The sequence below is a fragment of the Aquila chrysaetos genome, chromosome 13 (assembly GCF_900496995.4).
Source record: "Aquila chrysaetos chrysaetos chromosome 13, bAquChr1.4, whole genome shotgun sequence".
NCBI lineage: Eukaryota > Metazoa > Chordata > Aves > Accipitriformes > Accipitridae > Aquila > Aquila chrysaetos.
The window spans coordinates 5,263,479-5,282,291 of record NC_044016.1 but is presented as its reverse complement, the minus strand read 5'-3'; the positions used below and the strand labels follow the sequence as shown (position 1 = coordinate 5,282,291).

The window sequence follows — 18,813 nt, the reverse complement described above, 5'->3', positions numbered from 1 at the left end:
CGCGCGTGGCCGGCGTCCATCAGAGCTGTGCTGTCATCCCGAAGGTGAAATCCTCTGGCTGATCCCCTGAGCCTGGGTGCCTTGGGATGGCTACTGCCCCGAACCCGGCCCCCAGCCTGGACTAGGGGAAGAGTGGAGGGGACACCCAAAGGGGAGCTCTCCTGCAGCCGGGGAACGGGCCTGAGGCTTTGGAGTCAGCTTGTGGTGCCGGTGCTGTGGCTGCCCGAGGGCCGGCTGTTAATTGGGCGTATGTGGCTTTACAGCAACTGCTGCAGAACTGCCTGATTTGAATCTCATAGCAAATTTAATTTTAGAACCTCACAGTGCTTTGTTATTGCCACGCGTGCGGTTCAGCGGAGAGATCAGCCAGCCACTGCAGGAGCAGATGTTTCTTTTCCTGATGGATTGAGCCAACACAGAAGATGGAGTGATAGAGTTGGTTTGTTGGGGTTTTTTTAAATAAACATGGTAGCTTCTGCAAACTTTTTCCTGAGGGCTTCTGTAGGGCAACTGCTATTACTGCCAATAGCATGCCCTGAGCTGGACCCAGGCTTGCCCAGCTCCTCAGGGCCATTGTCCTGGGAGCCAAACAACCGGGGTTTCCTATGAGTAAATCACTTCCCAGAGAAGGACCTCCCAAAGTCACCTCTTCTTATAATTTCTGATCTTCCTATGGACAGATTGAGGGCTTCTTAAATGCATTGGCTGTCTGAAATTATTTGCTGAATACAGCCATTAGTCATTTCTGATTTATGAATTTTTCCGACTGTGAGCAGCTCAAAGTAAGGTATTGGAGATTCAAAATCCTGGCTGTGCTGATGTGTTGATTAGCTGGTCTGAATGCGTTAAGGTACTTGATGTGTTTCTATTTTCTGTCTAAAATGAGTGTGACCTTTACGTGTTTTGTATTACTAAAAATAATAAGTCATTAAAATCCTTAGTGGTTGGCCTATGCCTTAAGAATATGATCCAGAGTTAGGAAGAAACAGCTGTGGGCTGCTTATTGACAAATGATAGCAGTGGACTTCCCTCAAGCTTCTTTCAACAGGGATAGCTTTTTGATCCGTGCATTGCCTTGCCGTATCTGAGTATCTTGCAGGAGCACCCTGAGCAAAGTTATCAGCATCTGTCATATTATTTCTTCCCTTTTACCAGAAAAAGAACCAGGTGGAAGGGGATGATTTGTTTTGGTATGAATGCCTTCTCTAATAAAGCCTGTTCCTAGCAAAGCTCTCTGCATCTCATTAGCTACAGACTAGACACTACACTAGTCTGTTGATGTAGACATTCTGTGCTGTGTGCTTTCACCCAAATGATAGAAACTCAGTCTGTTTTCAGTGACTCAGTCTACACAATGGTCAATCTATTTTCTGTGACTGAAAGGTTTGCTTAGAATAGTATTTTTGAATATATTCTTGCCAGTACAATTACTTAGAAGCACATTTGTAGAAAAGTAACATGAAAGTAGCAGGAACCTGGGAAAAAACAAAGCCTTTGAAAAAGAGGAAAGATAATTCCTCAGAAAAACAACGGGGATTATAAGCCACTTTCACTGAACGCCAGCCCATTGACCTACCTTTCAAATGGGGATGTCCACAGCCTTGCTGAACTACCCTGCAGTTGCCATTATGAAAGGCACTCTTAGACTGCCACGACACAGTCATCTTCTGGCAATATGTCATCTTGGTCACCGGGGGAAGAGATAGAGAAATCAGCCGGAGATGCCTGGTTATGTGCAAGGGTGGAGTTTAGACCTGGTGTAACTTTCTGTGAAATCAAAGGTGCTGGTGTGACTTTGGGGCAGAACACCCTGTGGCCTGGCCCTGCCCTGCTCTACTGTCTAGGCTATAGGGCTGGTTGGAGGTGTTTGTAAGTGGTTTATTCAGTCAAGAGTAAACAGATCGATGTGTGAGTCAAATCCAAGCTCCGGCTGAAGCCCGGTGTTTGGTTTGGTGCTAATGAGGCTTTCTGGGTGTTGCATTAGCTATAGTTCTTCTTTGGGCACCACGGTTTGGGCTCTAATACCTACTGCAGATGCTGACAGCAACACAAGTCAACTTTCCTATGCTTTGGTGACACCCAATTTGCTGTCCATGTGGAACGCAACCCTAGGTAATAGTCAGCAGGTAGAGTCAGTGGACCCAGTCCTTGCAAATATTTATATTTCAAGCACTCTTGACACAAGCTTTAATAAATGGCTTTGCACAGATGTAGGTGTGAGGGCAGACATTAGGGAAGGGCTGGAGAGGAATGGTGAAAATAAAGAGCAAGGTCAGGCTGGCAGGGGGATGCAGCATCTTGTGTTAGAGCTATTGATATAGAAGCAGATGAAAGGAAATGGGGAAACGTTCAGGCATATGGGCTTTTCTTCAGGACTGAAACTAACCCAAAAAGGTTGTTTTTGCTGGCTAGCAAAGAAGCACTATTATTTACCAGATGGCAGTTTGCATATGCTGATCCCCTGCCAGCCTGGATCAGATTGCCGCCTTTTGGGGAGAAAGTAAGTTTGTGGTATGGACACATACCACTTGGCCTTAGGGCCAGACTCAGGCCATTGATGTCTTCCGTTGTATTTAACAGTAGGGATGAAGCCTTGGTGTCCATGGCTCATTCGTGATGTGGCCATTGACCCCAGGCAGGGCTAGGGTGCTGCTGCCTTGTCCCAAAAGATGCGCTCCAAGGTACGCTGAAGTTGTAGAATCGTTCTGTCAGCCAGTGACCTTTGGGTTAGATTCTGATTCTGCCAGCAGGCAGTTGTGCGTGACTTTATTTGGAAACCCAGGCAGTCCCAGCCACTGACTTTAGGGTTGTCCATTGTGAGTAGTGATGAGGAGCTGTTGAACTCTGCTCCTCACTTATTGCTCATTGTTGAATGAGCTAACAGGGTCTAACCTGCCTCTAAACTGCCACCAGTGGCAGTGGCAAAAAGGGCAAAGGGTGCGTACTTGAAAGGTGGGTGAGTTTAAAAAGTGACTGTATATCCACACTGTAGCTCTGTGGCCTGTGTTGCAGGCCTGGTAACACAGCAAGTAAAACAAAGGCATAGAAATCTTCATAAAACATAATTTTTATGATAATCACTTGGCTTTTCCACAGCACGTAACTGTGCTCATTAACGAAATGCCCAGAGATTTATTAAGCCAGTTTGGTTAATAAAAAAAAACAATTAAAGATTAACTGTTCTGAAACTTCCCTGTGCTTTTTATATACCCAATTGTTAAAACACAATAAAATGTTTTTAATCATTCATCATTCTGACATGGAGTAATTGTTTGTTATTACTGTTTGGATTACAGAGGTCCTAGAAGCTCCAGTCAGGGATCAAAGTCTTATTGTATGAGACTGTACACACATAATAAATCGCAGCCTGCAGCCCCAAAGAAGCTGCAGGATGGGGTATCTATACTATATAATTTTCAGGTTTTGTCTCCCAGCAATGCATTGTCCTCTTCTCTCTGTCTCTCTCTGACAGTCCAGTTATTTAGTATGAAACCTGTCTTTGTGACTTCCTTGCAAGATGCTGCAATACTCTCTGTAGCCCATAGTTAATAGGACCATCCCCGGTGCTCTGGCAGGAGGATATAAAGGGGGTGGAGAAGAGGAAGGTAATTCTTTGTTCCAGGAATCCGATCCATCACAGCCCTCAGTATTTCCTCCTCAATACCATTCTCTGTCACTCACTAGGACATATATTGGGTCAAACACATTATAGTTTTATTCTCCAGCTAATGGCTACCGAGGCCTGGTCTCAGTATGCTGCAACAAGCGCAGTAATTGAAATTCAGACTGCAGGAGAGAAATAGCTTAGTCTTCATTTCAGCACATCACACACATGCTTATACAGAGTTTTCTCTTGGATGCAGTAAACACAGGGCTTGATTCAGTATTGCCTCAGAGTCTTATCCGACATTAGTGAACAAAATGTGACAGTACAGAGAGGTCCCAGCATTGATTGTTTTTAAGTTCAAAGTGTCTCATCCTCTTGCTTCAGAGAACAAACTTTTGATGGTTCCCTATGGCAGAGTCAAGGTCCCTGATTTGTTCTTGGATGCTGCTAGGATGGTGTTGCCTTTTCTTTTCATTAGTGAGTCAGGAGAGCTGCTTCGCTGAGCTCTGCTCCATACTCACTCCCTTTCTGCATCTCCATGGCTTACCAGCATCAGAGTAGCTGAGGAAATTAGATGACTGGGAGAAGGATGAGACCTTTCTCATCAGGTGGGCTGGGGGGTGACGTGACAGCTTCTCATCCACCTCTTGCTCCATCTTAAACCCTCTTTTATATTAGTGCTAGTATAGTGATATTAGTGATTTGGTCTGAGAGTTTCTAATAAGCTCACCAAATTTAAAATTAACATGTTCTGTTCCAGAAAATATTGAAACTGAAAATGCAGTAGGAATTGAGGCACTATTGTGTTGCTTTCCAATCTATTTTCAGACTCTCCTGGGTGCTTCCCAGCATGGTATTGTACTAGTTTTACTCACCTCAAAGTGGAGCAACCATTTCCAAGACTGTCTCACCCCGGGGCCAGTCTTGCTGAGCCTTGTCCACTCCAGCAGTGTCCTTCTTCCCTTTCAGCCACTGCTTTGCATTTTACACTTTTTTACTGGATGGAATAATTTTCACAGAAGTGATCCTCTCTAAAATACCTGAGATTTTGCCCTTCTATTTACACTCTTGTTTTGTATTTTGGCCCTGTTTCTATCCTGGTTTGTGACCGTTACCCATAGCCTCCTGTGTTTGAGCACAGAAGTTTTCTAGGGTTTAGTCCTCCCCTTCCTCCTCCCCCAAGAAGAAGCAGGTGTTTAGAAATATAGTGCAGTTTGGCTGGAAAAGTTAAATGCAATCTATGATACACTTCCTTAATACGTTGTAGAATATAGGTAACCAGGGAAGAACATTAGTTGAAATGTTAATGAAAAGTGTCAGAGTTGTTCACTAGGGACCATATGCTGTTCTCTGTGCTGGTATCTTGCTCTCCCTGTGTGCACTGAGCCCTAGCTAAATGCCTTATCTATCTATTTAAGGTATTTAATTAATACCTCAGATATAGTACCAATCCTCATTGTTCTGTGTACTGATAGAGCAGAGCCAAGAGAGCAGACCTGCGTTATCAAAGCATGTTGTGCAGCTCTGAGAGGAGACTTTCATCCTGACAAAAGAGCTCAGGGCTGGAGCTGCTCTGAAGCTGCTCATGCACGTAATGGGAGCCTGCTGCCAGCACAGCACGGGGAAAGACGTTACACTAAAGGGCCAGCGTGGGAAATGACGTGCCAGCCCTGATGCACCACAGGCACGTGGCAACAGTCTGGAAAATGAGAGCAAAACCATAATCTCTTTCTTTTTGAGGGTGCTGCGGTAGCATGTGCTGATATATTTGTTCATGCAGGTCACAGCTGGCCCCTCACAGTTCTTGGAAAGCAGAATTTGGGGTGGACAGTTTTCTCCATCAGGCATTTAGCCATTTGTATGTCTGAACACAGGTTGAGCCCTGATGCCATGCTGCTCAGGATGACTGCCCCAGGGAGGACACCACTGGGCTCTGTGCCTTAAATTCTCCACTTGCTCTCTAGACCTTCACCACATGGTCTTTGCTTCTTTTTTGGCTTGGATGGGCTTGAGTCTTTTCATGTGTCCTAGGCACTAGAGCACCCACCAGAGCCATACTGCAAAAGAACAAATACTCTTTCCTCCCAAGTCTCCACTGGTATTAAATGTTCATCTAGGTAAATCCCTAAAGTCTTTCTATACAAAATCTTGTTGCTTTTTTCCCCACTTCCTTTGACTGCAGCCTTCAGCACCAAAACTGTCTCGGTTACTGGTGGAGTCCACTTCTGTCTGGAGCTTTTCTCCATGGCTTTGCCACCCTTCCTATGCCTTTCAAATAAGGGGTCATATTCTCCTTTGGTTTCAGCTGAAGCGACACCGCTGAACAGTGTTGCACAGGTATAGCCTCAAGAATAAGCTGAGCTGCTTTCCTTATGGGTGGTGTTTTGTTTTTTTACTTGCTGTCAGTCAGATGAGCAAGCTCAGAGGCATCTGGCTACAAAGTCATCAGGATCAGAAAATATGACTGTACTTAGGCTGGTAATATTTTAGTGGTGTTTGTTTTTTTTTTTTTTAACTACCCAGCCCTGTGATACTGGCAAGTGCTGATGCTGTTACGAAAGCTGTGAGATTACTCTTTTGGCCAAAACCGTTCTTAGAGACCAAATGGGTCTCTAGTGACGGGGGATGCAGAGCATGGACTGCTTTTTTCACAGAAAGCTCTAGCAGCAACTGAATGCAGGGCAATGACAGAAGCCGCACTCCACCTTGTGCTGCGGTTCATCTTCTGCCAAGCGGGAGATGCTCTGGGACGGGAGCGAGTTTGGGCTCAGTGTATGTGAGAGTAACTGTGGAATGTCAGTTATCGAGAGCAATGGATGGTAACTCCTAGTTGCAGTGGGGCACATTCAGTATTTATCCAAATGCTACAAATACCTGTTTTAGGCACCCTGTGTATTCCAGGGAAACAGCATGATCCTGGGACCCTTGTGCCTGTGCTCACTGGGGCTGCAAGGAGAACTGCCTGCTGCCCTGTTCCGGAGGCAAAGACCTGTCCCTGTCTTACCTAACATGGTAACTAATGCTTTTTTCAGCCGTTACCAGCAAGTTTCTGTGTCTTGGCTTGCTCTCCATCCTCTTTCAAGACAGTCTTGCTTTTTAAACTGCTAGGTACCTTGCAGGTATGTATTTTTGGGTATTATCTCTTTGGATGAGGTCACTTTTTGTTGGTTCAAGAGAAGATGAAGCCAGAGTCCTCAAAAACATCTGCTTGCTGTTTTTTTACCTTTTAAATTTCCAGGAATTTGCTGATGGGAGTGTCAGTCTGAGAAATTAATTCAGTTTCTCCTTCTCATTTGTATTTCACAGAACCAATATATTCGAACAATAACCAACACTGTCAGCATACAACATGCTTACTGTGTGATGGAGAAGCTCCACAAGGGCTTCTTACAGGACATGGCTAGGATGTTACGTCTGTGTCTTCCACCCACCACATGGTCTTAATTCCACTGTGACAGTATTAGGGTTTGCCATAATTAGCTTCAGATGCCTCTTCCCACCCTGCCCTGATTTGGATAGTAACCCCATTTTCAGGTTTTGAGTATATGCTGAAGAACATGGAATACTAGAGCAGCTATCTGGCTTGTTTCAAATTGCAGCCTTTACTATCTCTAGGTGTTGGATGTCTTGTGGGAGCAAGGAGGAAAAGTGGACAGCAAATTGCCTAACTGACTGGAATACCGGCAGCGCATCCTTGTTGGCACCTTACAAATGACAAGATGTCAAGGAAGAAGAAGCTGTGCTGTGCAGTATATGCCACTAGTCAGCAAAGACTGAGGCGAGAACTGTGCACTGCAAATGTTTCTAGTAAACTGTCTGTGAATGATCTGCAGGCCAAGGATTCTTCATTAGAGGATGGCAGGAATGTTTCTGAAAAACAAACAAATGTGAGACTGTTGCAATCTGTTCACACCAAGACAAAAACAAAACAAAAAAGCGTGAAATAAATTATCTCGTGCCTACCGGGCTTTAACGAGGGCTGGATGCAGAAATGCCAAACAAGGGCTAATATGCTGATGAAAACAAGAACTTCATTTTGACGTGCCCGCCACAAAGGTCTGGCTCTAACGGAGTCCCTGCTGTTTCATGAAACCAAATACCCATTTATGAAGAGGTAGATGAGGGACACCATGGTGAGAAGGGCAAAAGTGTTCCTTTACTTATTCAGTACACTTACTTAACCTTACTAAGCAGTTACTAGCAAAGTTTGGTAAAGCAAAACAGCAGTGGTATGACCAGATGAAAGGGTATCCATGTCACTTGCGAGGGTAATGTCATGACAGCTCTGTTTAAAAAAAATCCTTTGATATTACTCATGATGATGGGATGGGCTCATTCTCATGGAGAGTTTCAGTGCTAGCTGCTGAGGGGCCAAACTGGGCTTTCAGTTTTGTAGAGGTTCAGGACTTTCAAAGTGGTTTCATATTCTGTTCCTCATTCAAATGAAGAACAAAGTCCGAAATTTCCTGGGAAACCACGTTTGGAAAAATAATGTCAGACTGAATGTAGTGAGCTATTGCAATAACACTTGGAATCTTTTTTACATTGCAATGTTAAACCTTTTGGATAATACAGAGAGGATCCTGAAGTGATGGGTTTTTCATAAGCAAAAAATGAGACTATTCCAAAATCAAAATGGAGCCTAGTGGCATTATTGAAATGTATTGTGTCTTTCTGATGGTGAAAATTCATTGCTAGTGGCTTTCATGTTTGACAGATTGGCATTTTTCTGAAGGAGAGATATTCCGCTGGGAAATTCTAGTGCTAATATGGGTGTCGGTAGCAGGCTGCTTGGGTTTTTTTATTCTTTTTATGTTTATTCTTGAAGAATTGCCACTGTAGTTCTGAAGTCGGTGGATATTTCTTCTGAAAATAGGGCTCCAGAGAGATATATTTTTCACACCAAATCCCCCCTCCCTCAAGTGGCAGTAGGATCTAGCTGTGCGGATTCATTACGTACTGTTAAGCAGCTGCCACATTTCACTCCAGCAGCAGTTGTACTTCATTTCTGAGCAAAATGATTCATATGTGAATATGGCAAAGTGCTGCAGCTCATAGTGAATTTGCACTGAGGGGCAGCTTGTGGGTGAGGACTGGGTAAAAACAGATGTTGAAGTAGGACTTTGCTATTTGCCTGATAGTTTATACAGTCATAAAAGTTTGTGCTTTAGAAGGGCAGGTCCTGCCAGAAATATGAGTGCATAAACACAGAGCAAAGGAGATTGTCTGTGAATAATATTATTCATAGCCTCCCTGCGTCTTGTCTAAGAGAAGCAAATAAATGCTAACACTTGACCTATATACAAAATTATGAATGAGGAAATGAAACGGATTGATAGCGTTCTTCCATTAGCCCTGTAATGCAAATGCAGTGGGACACCCAATCTCTGCAGCACATGTGAAGGTGACTGAAGGAAGATTCCTGCTTGTAGTTGAGTTCACCACCCTGGAAAAATTCTAAGCCTGTTTATTCTATTTACCATGGTGTAAATTAGGAGTATTTCTGCTAAAAAGAGTGTGATCTTCACAGGGGTAAAAGCAGCGGAAGTAAGAAATAAAGACATATGTCTGGAATGTTGCAAAAGATAGCAGTCTTAATACTTCAGCACATAAGCTCTGTGGGTGGAGTGAGGAGTGTTGCCTGCCTTAATGCCAAAACCTCCACCAGTACTTGGGCAAAATTGTGCTGTTCCCCCCCGCCCCGCTGAAAGATGATACAAAACTCTGTGCTTCAGAGAGGCTGCTGGCTATGCAGAGCTGCAGTCTGCCCTCAGGAAAGCTGGGCAACGGCAGGGAGAAGATAAATATATTTAGTTTAAAATCTCCTTTAAAAGAAGCCCTGGGTTTGTGCATTTTTTATCCCAGGGCAGAGAGGAATAAAGGTTTGTTAAATCCCCAAATACGTGAAATTCTGTGGTGCCAGCTGAGACCTCGCAAGCCATGCTAACGTCACAGAAAACGTGGGTTCAACAGCACTTCTGGTATTTGCTCTTTGATGCCAGTGCCCGCTGGACCAGAGGAAGGCATGCACGGCAGCTGTTGATCCAAAGCGTAGGGGCCTTCCTTTATTTGCGCTTTTAACAGCCCTGAGGTGGTAACTGACAGCGTAGAAGCAGTTTTGAGTTTCCAGTGATCCCTCAGCATCTTTTGCTCATGAGTGGATTAAACTGCACAGCTACCCTGAGGTGGATTAATGTCCCTGCTCTGCAAAAGCAAACCTCAAGTCAGGGCAATGTTGCATCTGTCACAATCTTACAGGGTGCCACTAGCAGAAAACACCCCTGATCTCCCAATGTACAGCCCTGTGCTTTTCACTCAAATGCCTCCTTTTTTTTTTTTTTTTTTTTCTCTTCCCTTGCAGGATTCCACAAACATTTAGGAGAGCAAATAATCCAAAGGCTCATTACTGCACATAAATCCCTCAGCCTTCTGGGTTTCCTTCTCTGGAGCCACTGTGAAAATGGACACATCAATAGAGCCTTCTGCAGAAAAGCTGACAATCTCAAAATGGTGTCATGCTGCAATAACTGAAATCTCCTGCCAGGTTAGTGATGGTGCTTTCTAATCAACTTTGCAATGAATATTTCTTAAATCATGTTAATCCACCATTTAAGCAGAGATATCAGTTCCAGACAATGAATCACCATACCTGGAGGGGAATATACCTGTCGTTTCCCCAGAGAGGAGGCGATTAACAGCACGTGTGCTGTCAGATGAGCTAGCAGCACTGGCATTTATCACCCCAGAGCTCCTTTCCTGCAACGAGGAAATCTTTGCTCCCTGCTTCTGGTGCAATCAGCTTTTATTTATGTAGCGGTTGTGGAAAACAGCTCTTAAAGGAAAACCGCACCTGTTTTGCTCTCTGGGGCAGGTTTTGCTCTAATTTACACTGATGCATTTCCTATTAGAGTTTGCTAAATGTTGAGATCTTATGAGGAAATGAAAGCCCTAAAATGTGAGCAGGCAGGATGCAGTACACAGCTTTTAGACCCACAGAACTAAACTAACTATTGATGAAGAAGCTGAACTGTCTTTTTCATGAGCACTTCTATGTTCTCATCTCCCCTAGCTCCTAGGGAGCAGCTGCTATGGGACCTGCTAGCATCCCACTGCGGTCCAAGTAGAAAGTCTTGTTCTGAAGAAATTTCTGAGCCCAGGTGATTCTGTTACTTTAGGTAAGGAAAGAGCTATGCATTGGTAAGTTTTTCTGTTAATCCCCAAGCTAAATTTCATGAACATTCACTGCAGAGTAACTTTTCGTTTGATGAATAAGCTGTGGTAGCTTGAAAAAGAGAGGGTGATTTCTTGGGCTAAGTACCTAACCTGCTGTGTACATGCAGCCATAACCTGAGCTGGTTTTCCTTTTATATTGACAGCGGTGAGGCCTTAGCACAGTGCTTGAAGTGCACTGAGCATGCAGGTCTTCAGGTGACCTTTGCAACCACTGTGGACTTCTGTGCTGCCACTGCTGCGTCCCACCTGCATGCGGCTCAGCCGGCCTGCAGCCAGCCTGGATGCTGCCCCATGAGCTGCAGCTCCAGAAACAGTGAAGCATAGAGATAATTCTCTGAGAAGGGACCTCAGAAGGTCTTTGAGTCCCGCTCCAGCTCAAAGCAGGCTTGACTTCCAAGTTAGGTGGTATTGCTTATGGCCTCGTCCAGCTGAATGTCTCCAAGGGTGGAGATGCTCCAGTCTCTTCAGGCATCTGTTCCTGGGCTGAACCACCCTAAAGAATTTTTCTTCTCTCCAACCACATGCAATTTTCCTTGCTGCTACTTGTGCCTATTGCCTCTGCCTGTGTGCTGTGCGCCTTCAAGAAGAGTCTGGCTTCAGCTTCTCTGTAGCTGCCTTTTGGATAGTGGGAGACTGCAGTTAGGTCTCTTTCCCCTGGCTGAGCAGGCAAGCTCTCTCAGCCTCTTCTCTCACGCTGTGTACTCCAGCCTCCTGACCATCCCGTCAGGTTTCTGCTGGACTTGCTGCACTTTCAGTGCCCCTCTTACACTGGGCAGCCCAAAACTGGATACAGTTCTGCAGACATGGTCTCAAAAGCACTGCGCAAAGGGGAAGCATCCCCTGCCTTGACCCGCTGGCTATGCTGCAGCTCATGCAGCCCAGGATGCTGTCGGTTTGCTTTATTGCAATGGTGCCTTGTTGGCTCTTGTTGAGCTTGCTGTCCACCAGGACAACAAGGGCCTTTTCTTCAAAAACATGTTTGTAGGCTGTAGGAATACACTTAGGATTGCTGCTAGGGAATGTGTCCCTGAGAATGTGCTGCACCCATTCTCTTGAATTTTGGGCTGCTTTAGGCTATCTCAGTTTGGCCTCCCCAAAATGAAATAACCTCCTCCTTCCCATATTTTTGCTAGACACTCTTTAATCCTTTGGCTTTGGGCTTTAGGATAACGGAGGTCAGTCCCCTAGGTCTCCTAAATATATGGATAACTGTTACTTCCTTAGGCAGTCTCAGAGGAAATGAACTACCCAAGTGATTGAACTGATGGGGAATTTTAAGTAAGAGCCCAGTGTAAATGCTAACAGGCATTGGCCTAAAAGTATCCGCTGCTTTTACTGCTGCAGAAAGAATAACACACAGCTCCAATAACTTCTCTCGTGGTGAGTCCTGCCAGGCCAGCATGATTGCTGCATTTCCTGGTGGTGTGAGGAGGAAAACAGATAATGTGAAAGTGTGGGAGGTGCAAACTAATCTTGTTTTCTTATAACTGCGACTGAGGCCACAGTTAGCCACAGGAAACTATCAACTGACATAGGTTGATAGACAATTCATTGTTGATGGCTAATAGAAGTATATATATCTATCTCCACGGTATGGTATCTGTATGAAACTATTACACCTGAGTCAGATTGCTTGCTTTTGGCCTTGAACTTGACTTCAACTTGGTTACGTTTACTTGAGGCGTGGCAAAAGCTGCCCTATAAAGGAGAATGGGGATAGTGCCAGCCTGTCTGTCTTTCTGTTGGTGTTGGCTGGAGAGTTACACCGGAGGCATTGCAGGTAAAACATGACTTTGCTGTTTTACTTAGTACAAGATCAAGCAGGTGAAATACAAGTAGTAGTGCTGGAAAAGCACCACAGACACATTGAGAGGGATTTTTCTGGGAGAGACAGAATAAATTAGAGTCCCTGTCCTTAATGTTACCTGGAGGGAAAGAAAAGATGAGTTTGCCATCCTAGAAAGAGCCTCATAGTAAAACGGTAAGTTGTCAGAAGTAATTGGATCAAGTGGGAGTGGAGATTCTAAGATGAGGAGGACTCTACAGTTACTGTATGCTGCTGTTAAATGAGGTAGAAAAAAGGTATCTGGAACTGTCCTATGCTATGTATGCAAAACGACGAGAAAATTGACTTAATAAATAGCCAAAAGGGAGTACTTCACTGACTGTTTGGAGCAGAAGGTCATGCAAGATGCCACTGGGAAAGTAATCTCCTGGAGGGTTGCCAGAGTGCTGGCTTTGGTTTTGATTTTCTGAGGTACTCAAGGCTTTCACACACTGCATGTACAAGGAGCTGTTGTCCATCTGGGGTTTGGGATGCCCAAGTTCAGGTGCCTCCGCTGTGTCTGCAGTTTGCTGTTACTGTGGGCAAGCTGCTGAAAAGCAGTACACTCTCATCTGTTTTTTCTCTGAATGCAAGGAGAGCTAATAAACTCACTCTTTCCTTCATTATAAGACAATTCTGGAACTGACTCCCTGAAGTTTTTACAGTGCTCCAAATATGTGAATGACAGGTTCTTAGAAGGAAAGAGTGCTGTGTTACTGTAGCATATATTGAATATTATGGGTGAGATGACATGTACATTGATAGTTTGGAGTGTTTGAGAGGAAACAGGGGAAGAAGGGCTGCTGGCTTTTTGGCTTTTCTGGTATTCTTTGTAGTGTTTGAGAAAATTCAGCTGCTTTTCCTAAAGTACAGAAACCCAGCTGAGCCAACATGTAATGGAAATGTTTTGAGAAAATCAGTGGAGAGGTGAAGGTGGATAGTTCAGCTATGAAGTAGACACAGTTCTAATTGCCTATTTCCACTTTCTACTCAGTGAAAAATATCAGAAGCCATTGAAAGAAATTATGTCTGTACTCTGACATAAATCTTTATGCAAAGTGTAATTAGCTGTCAGTAGCATTTGCCACCATTGAGTACCTGATTATAATAGTTGCTTGACAGCTTTCGTGAATGAGTGCTGGAGGGAGATGAGACACACCCTTTGCTGCTGCTTTTAAGCTGTTTAATGCAGAATATGGTGGGTGCTTGGGGTTCCCAGGTTTGTTTCTGCAGGGGTCGCCACCATTTTTGCTCTGATATCCTCAGAGACTTCCCTTCCCATCCCTTCCAACTGTCACACCCAATCTCTTTTTCTCCTTGTCTCTGTAGCTTTTCCACTGCTCCCCTTCCCTCCCTCACACTTTGTCATTTGACCCTCCCTCTGAGACAGAGAGCAGGAAGGATCTCTCTCTGCTGAGAAGGAAGAGGGACCAAAAAAGAGCAGTACATGCAAAGTTGGGCGTGATTCCTTTCTCCATTTCAGATAAATAATTGTGTTGGAGGAGATCCCAGGACTAAGTAAATGTATGTTTAACCCCTTCTGAATAATAATTTCGTTCCTTAGTTGAGAGTCAGTCTCGTTTTTCTCCAGTGTTTCACAAGGTGTCTGAACCAGCTTTTGTGAGTGTTTGAAATCCCTCCTCTTTCCCCACATCACATGGCAGGGAGCAGTCCAAGGGCAATGCCTCTGAGACCCATTGCATTATAACTTTGTCCCTTTAAAGTCTTTCTGCCTCAGAGTTCAGTAACGGTAAGAAGCTCCCCAATCAGGCAGGCAATATTCTGCTTTAAAATCTGTTGTCGTCTTTGCTGACGCATCCGTGAGAGCCAACCTGTGGCCAGGCCTCAGGATGCTGCTCTGAAAGAGGTGGCTGGCAGAGCGTGCCGGTGGGGACAGGACAGTGCTAGCCGGGTGCCTGTGACCCCATGGGCTGCCTGCACCGTGGCGTGGACGGACGTAGAGCTCATGTATCTGTGCATGTGTGCCACCAGAGCCAATGCTGATGAAGTTATTCCTGCAAGGGAAAAGTAGTTAAGTGTATTATTTTCTTCAGTCTCGTTTCTAATTTATTCCGGATATGTTAAACAACATAATTAAACACACACACACATGCTAAAAACTCTTGTTCTCTGTCAGAAGAGAGGGAACGCGTGTCAGACCCAGCCTTCAAGCTCTGTTAGTTTTAATTTGAGTTTTGGAATTAGTAATCAGTTTTGCTGGAACACTGTTGCAAGAAATAGATCTTAGCATGCATGGGGCCTGGGCACAGTTTCAAATGAGTATTTGTTAAGAAGAAGCCATTCCCTTGTCGTGTTATGGTACATTACATGAGATTTATTTCCATTGTATTAAAAAATGCAAGCCCAAGGGGAATGTTCTCTCTTCTTGTTGGCTGAGGGTGATTTCTGAATTCCATCTGATTATTTTTTTTTTTGGTGGGGCTTTTAATTAAAACAATGAGATGTAAAACTCCTTATTTTTCCAGGCTGTTGTTACAACGCCAGAAGGCCAAGTGACTTGAAACACTGAGAAAGGTGATGACACTAAGTAAAAAGTGTGTGTGTGTGGGGGAGGGGGCTGTATCACACCCTCAGTGTGACTGGTCTGTGTTTTTCACATGTGTGAGTGATTCACAATAAAAATCTGAGGCTTTTCTCTTACTGGAGCCATCTGCTCTCTTTGTGCCGAACCAGGAACATATCAGATCTACAGATAAGTTTGGTAGGAAAAAGCACTTTCATCTACTTTAAAAAAAAAAAAAAAAAAAAAAAAAAAAAAAAAAAAAAAAAGCTATGGCATCGGGTGGCTTGAAAGTGAAACAAAGTGACTTCAGGCTAGAAATTAGCACAGCAAAGTTAATTAACTGTAGCAGTGGCTTGCCCAGGCTTGTGGTGGATTTTTCTAGTGCTAATTTACGAGAAGGTACATCTTAAGTAGAGGTACATCTTAAGTGGAAGACAGGAGCTAGGGGCAGGAATCACTGGATCCAGTGCAGTGGCATCTGTCATGCAGAAAGCCAGAGGAGGTGATCACAGTGATCCTTCTTGCCCTTAGAAGTCTGCTAATGCAGGCCTTCACCAGGGGCTTCTTGTTTCATAAGGAAAGGAACAAAAGGGGAATTATAGCTCAGGACAGTTAAAATTTTGTTTTTGTGAGGGCAAGTGTGAATGAAGGGTGAAAACTGGCATGGACCTTGAGTTATATTTTGATCCAGCAATATGTAATTTTGCACGACAAAAGGTGCTGGAGGAACCAGGAGGCAAGGCAGGCTGCACAAACTTCCTGCTATGTCTCTGAACTCTGAAATCCACAACAGAGCTTTTAAGCTGAAGGAAGACCCCCAGGGGATGGTGCACACGTGTGTGTCTGTGTACATCCACGTGGCTCTGGGGAGTGCACCTGAAAGCCCCTACTCTGGTTAGGCAGAACAAATTGCTCTTTTAAAGCTCTGGTGCCACTACCTGTCCAAACATGCAAGTTTTCCACCTTCCTGTGCCCTTCTCCCACTCATGTCCCAAAAGTCCACCCCACAATCCAGCGTCTCCATGGATGATGCACTGCCTCCCTTTGGAGAAAAAGTAGATCTTTGGTGGCAAGAGTCCTGCTGTGCTTTTTGATGACTGTAAAGGGGACAGAGTCCACAACGGGAGATTTTTATCTCCTGCATCCTTCCCTAGCTGCGCCAGCAGATGTATTAGCAGGTCTGTCCATTCTACGGTTTCACTGCATGTGTGAAATGTTCATTTTTCCTAAGTGAATTGCCCCTTTCCTTTAGACATGTTAACAAAGAGGGGTTCAAACATGCTCCAGACTGGAATAGGTACAGATGGCACACAGTGACTGCCCAGTTTAAATATGAATCTACTATTCAGATCTGCTTAAACACTGGCCTCCAAATGAACGACTGAGTCCAAAACCCCCAGACTTTGGTGCACGCTCATGTGAGCAAGTAGTGCAGGTGGGATCCAGGTCTGGATGTTGTAGCTTGGTCCCATCTCAGCACTGTAGCTTTAGGGAGTCTGGTGGAGCGTCTGTGTAACCTGGTAGGAAGCCACCCCCTAATCTGTCTGGGGTCTTTGGAGCAGGTCCCAAGGAAAGGCAAGCCTCTGCCTTCTTTAGGTCTCACAGGGAGTGACTGTCAAGCGCTCACTTGTGGAAATGAAATAACTTGAGAAATGCCCTGGGCACAGTTGTGACCCAGGACTCTTCTGGCCATGGATATTCTGAGCAGTCTCCCTGCTCACACCACCTCCCTTCTCCCCTGGGTCTGCTGCTCCTGCTCCATCCCCTACGCTCACTTACGTTGCAGATGTACCTCAATGCTAACACAGCGGCTCACTAACAGCTTTGCTCTCTGTCCTCAGGGAAGACTCAAAATTGAATTTGTAGCAGTGACAACACTGGTTTAAGATAAACCAGTTGGGATTTGACGACTACCCTTTCCCCAGGCATTTCCAGCTAATAAGGATTTTGTCACTGTGACTGCCCTTAGCTTTGCAAGCTGCTGCTCCACAATCCTCTTGGGGCAGGGGGGAGGTGTTTGCTTTCCCACACACTCCTAAGGCACCACTTCGGATCGAGAAACTAATGGCAGTCCATGTCTCTCCTTCACAGGAAAGGGACACAATGCTCGCCCCCAGCTCTGCTCTCATGTTGGAGCAGGGCTGGCAAACAACAGGGGCAAGAGGAAGCCTCCGGAACCTGAAGAAATTTAATAACCAGGACTTCAACCAGCTGCGAGCCTTGTGCCTGAGCCAAGGACTGCTTTTTGAGGATGCCACCTTCCCCGCTCACGTCAGTTCCATTGGTCCCAACCTGCTCCCAGCGGCTGAACTGTGGCAAATACAGTGGAAGAGGCCAACTGTGAGTTACTCCAGCTGGGGTGTTTTGTAGTCCTGCTGCTGAATGGGAGTGCTGATGGCCAGGGGCTAAAGGCCTTCACCTTGGGGAAGGCCATCTGTGCTAAGCAGGGAAGTAGAGCCCAAGGGGAACACTGGGAGCGCAACACTCTAAGGAGGGATCCTTGCTGTGGGATGTGTGGAGGGAAGATAACCTCTGTAACATTAGTGATTTCATTGGGTACATTTTTGTAGGAAGTTTGTTTCCACCTGTGAACCTGACTAGAACTAGTGTTACCACTTTGATCTGCTTCTAGAGGTCTTTGTGCAAACCTGAAAAGCTGCCAAATTCTATTAAAGATCTCTGATTTCTGTAATCTAAGCCACTGACTCAGCAATACCTATTTTAAAGTAATTGGGACAAGGCATTAGATGAAATACATTTGTCTGCTGATTCCCAGTTGCAGTTTAATAGGCAGTTGTCATCATCTGGCATATGGATGTTTAAATTGGGAGGTGGAATCACATACTCAGCTCTTTTATCCTAGGACCTAATTTAGGTAATCTTTCCATGGGCCGACTGTTCTGAATAGCACTGCTGTGTGCCATTTGCTGCTGGTGCAGCTACTGGATTAGCCACGTGCTGCCCTTTTGCTGGGTTTTGCTGAGGGTACCACTAGTGCCTGGGGCCTTTGGCTTCCCTGGGCTGGAGCAAACCAGTTCATCTCCCTGCAGGGAACACCCCGGGGTGTAGAGACAGTAACTGTGAAACTGTACAAACAGGACAAGACAACTAGAAAAAATTTATTTGGACGGCAGATGCAAGCAGGGCAATGAGGGCATGCTGGAGCTTGGCAGTGTGGCGGCCTTGGCATAGCAACGGCAGCGGCTGCTGCCAGCATGGACATTGAAAGCCACGGGTCCCAGAAGGGAAGCAGGCTAGCCCAGGGAGCCTGCGCAGCTGCTGAATATGGATGCCCAAAATGAAAGGCGGGAAGCCCCAGCCCTGGTGTAAAAGGAATGTGATGTGGTGAGGTATCACATGGAGCAGCAGAAGCTGCAGCCTGGACACCAACAGGGCGGTGGCTGCAGTGTTGTGGTGATAGGGATGGAGCCTGAGGCTTGAACTTTTCACTACCCACTGCTGCAGCAGGGCCTGAAAGCATCCAAATAATTGTGCGTGCAGAGGTACAGGCACTTCCAGTCTGGGTCGATGCTTTATCTCATAGGTTGGTAGGTGTGGAGGCGCTGGGTGCAGATGTCTGGGTGTCCTCTGTGGAGCTGCTACGAAAGGATCATTCTTCTCTGC

At 45.3% G+C, this 18,813-nt stretch overlaps 1 protein-coding gene across 5 annotated transcripts in view; it reads left to right on the top strand.

Annotated features, from left to right (window-relative positions):
- The window catches only part of CAPN13 (calpain 13), a 73,289-nt gene that overhangs the window by 9,762 nt on the left and 44,714 nt on the right, over positions 1-18,813 (top strand). For 2 of the 5 annotated variants that reach the window (XM_030035261.2, XM_030035262.2), the window contains exons 2-4: positions 7,223-7,875; positions 9,969-10,151; positions 17,281-17,529. In XM_030035261.2, coding sequence (XP_029891121.1) covers positions 10,068-10,151; positions 17,281-17,529 — 333 coding nt within the window. In that variant the 5' untranslated portion in view covers positions 7,223-7,875; positions 9,969-10,067. Of the gene's footprint in view, positions 1-5,834; positions 5,945-7,222; positions 7,876-9,968; positions 10,152-10,676; positions 10,783-17,280; positions 17,530-18,813 lie in introns of those variants that run through there. The other 3 variants (XM_030035259.1, XM_030035263.1, XM_030035260.2) reach the window with 3 other exon arrangements.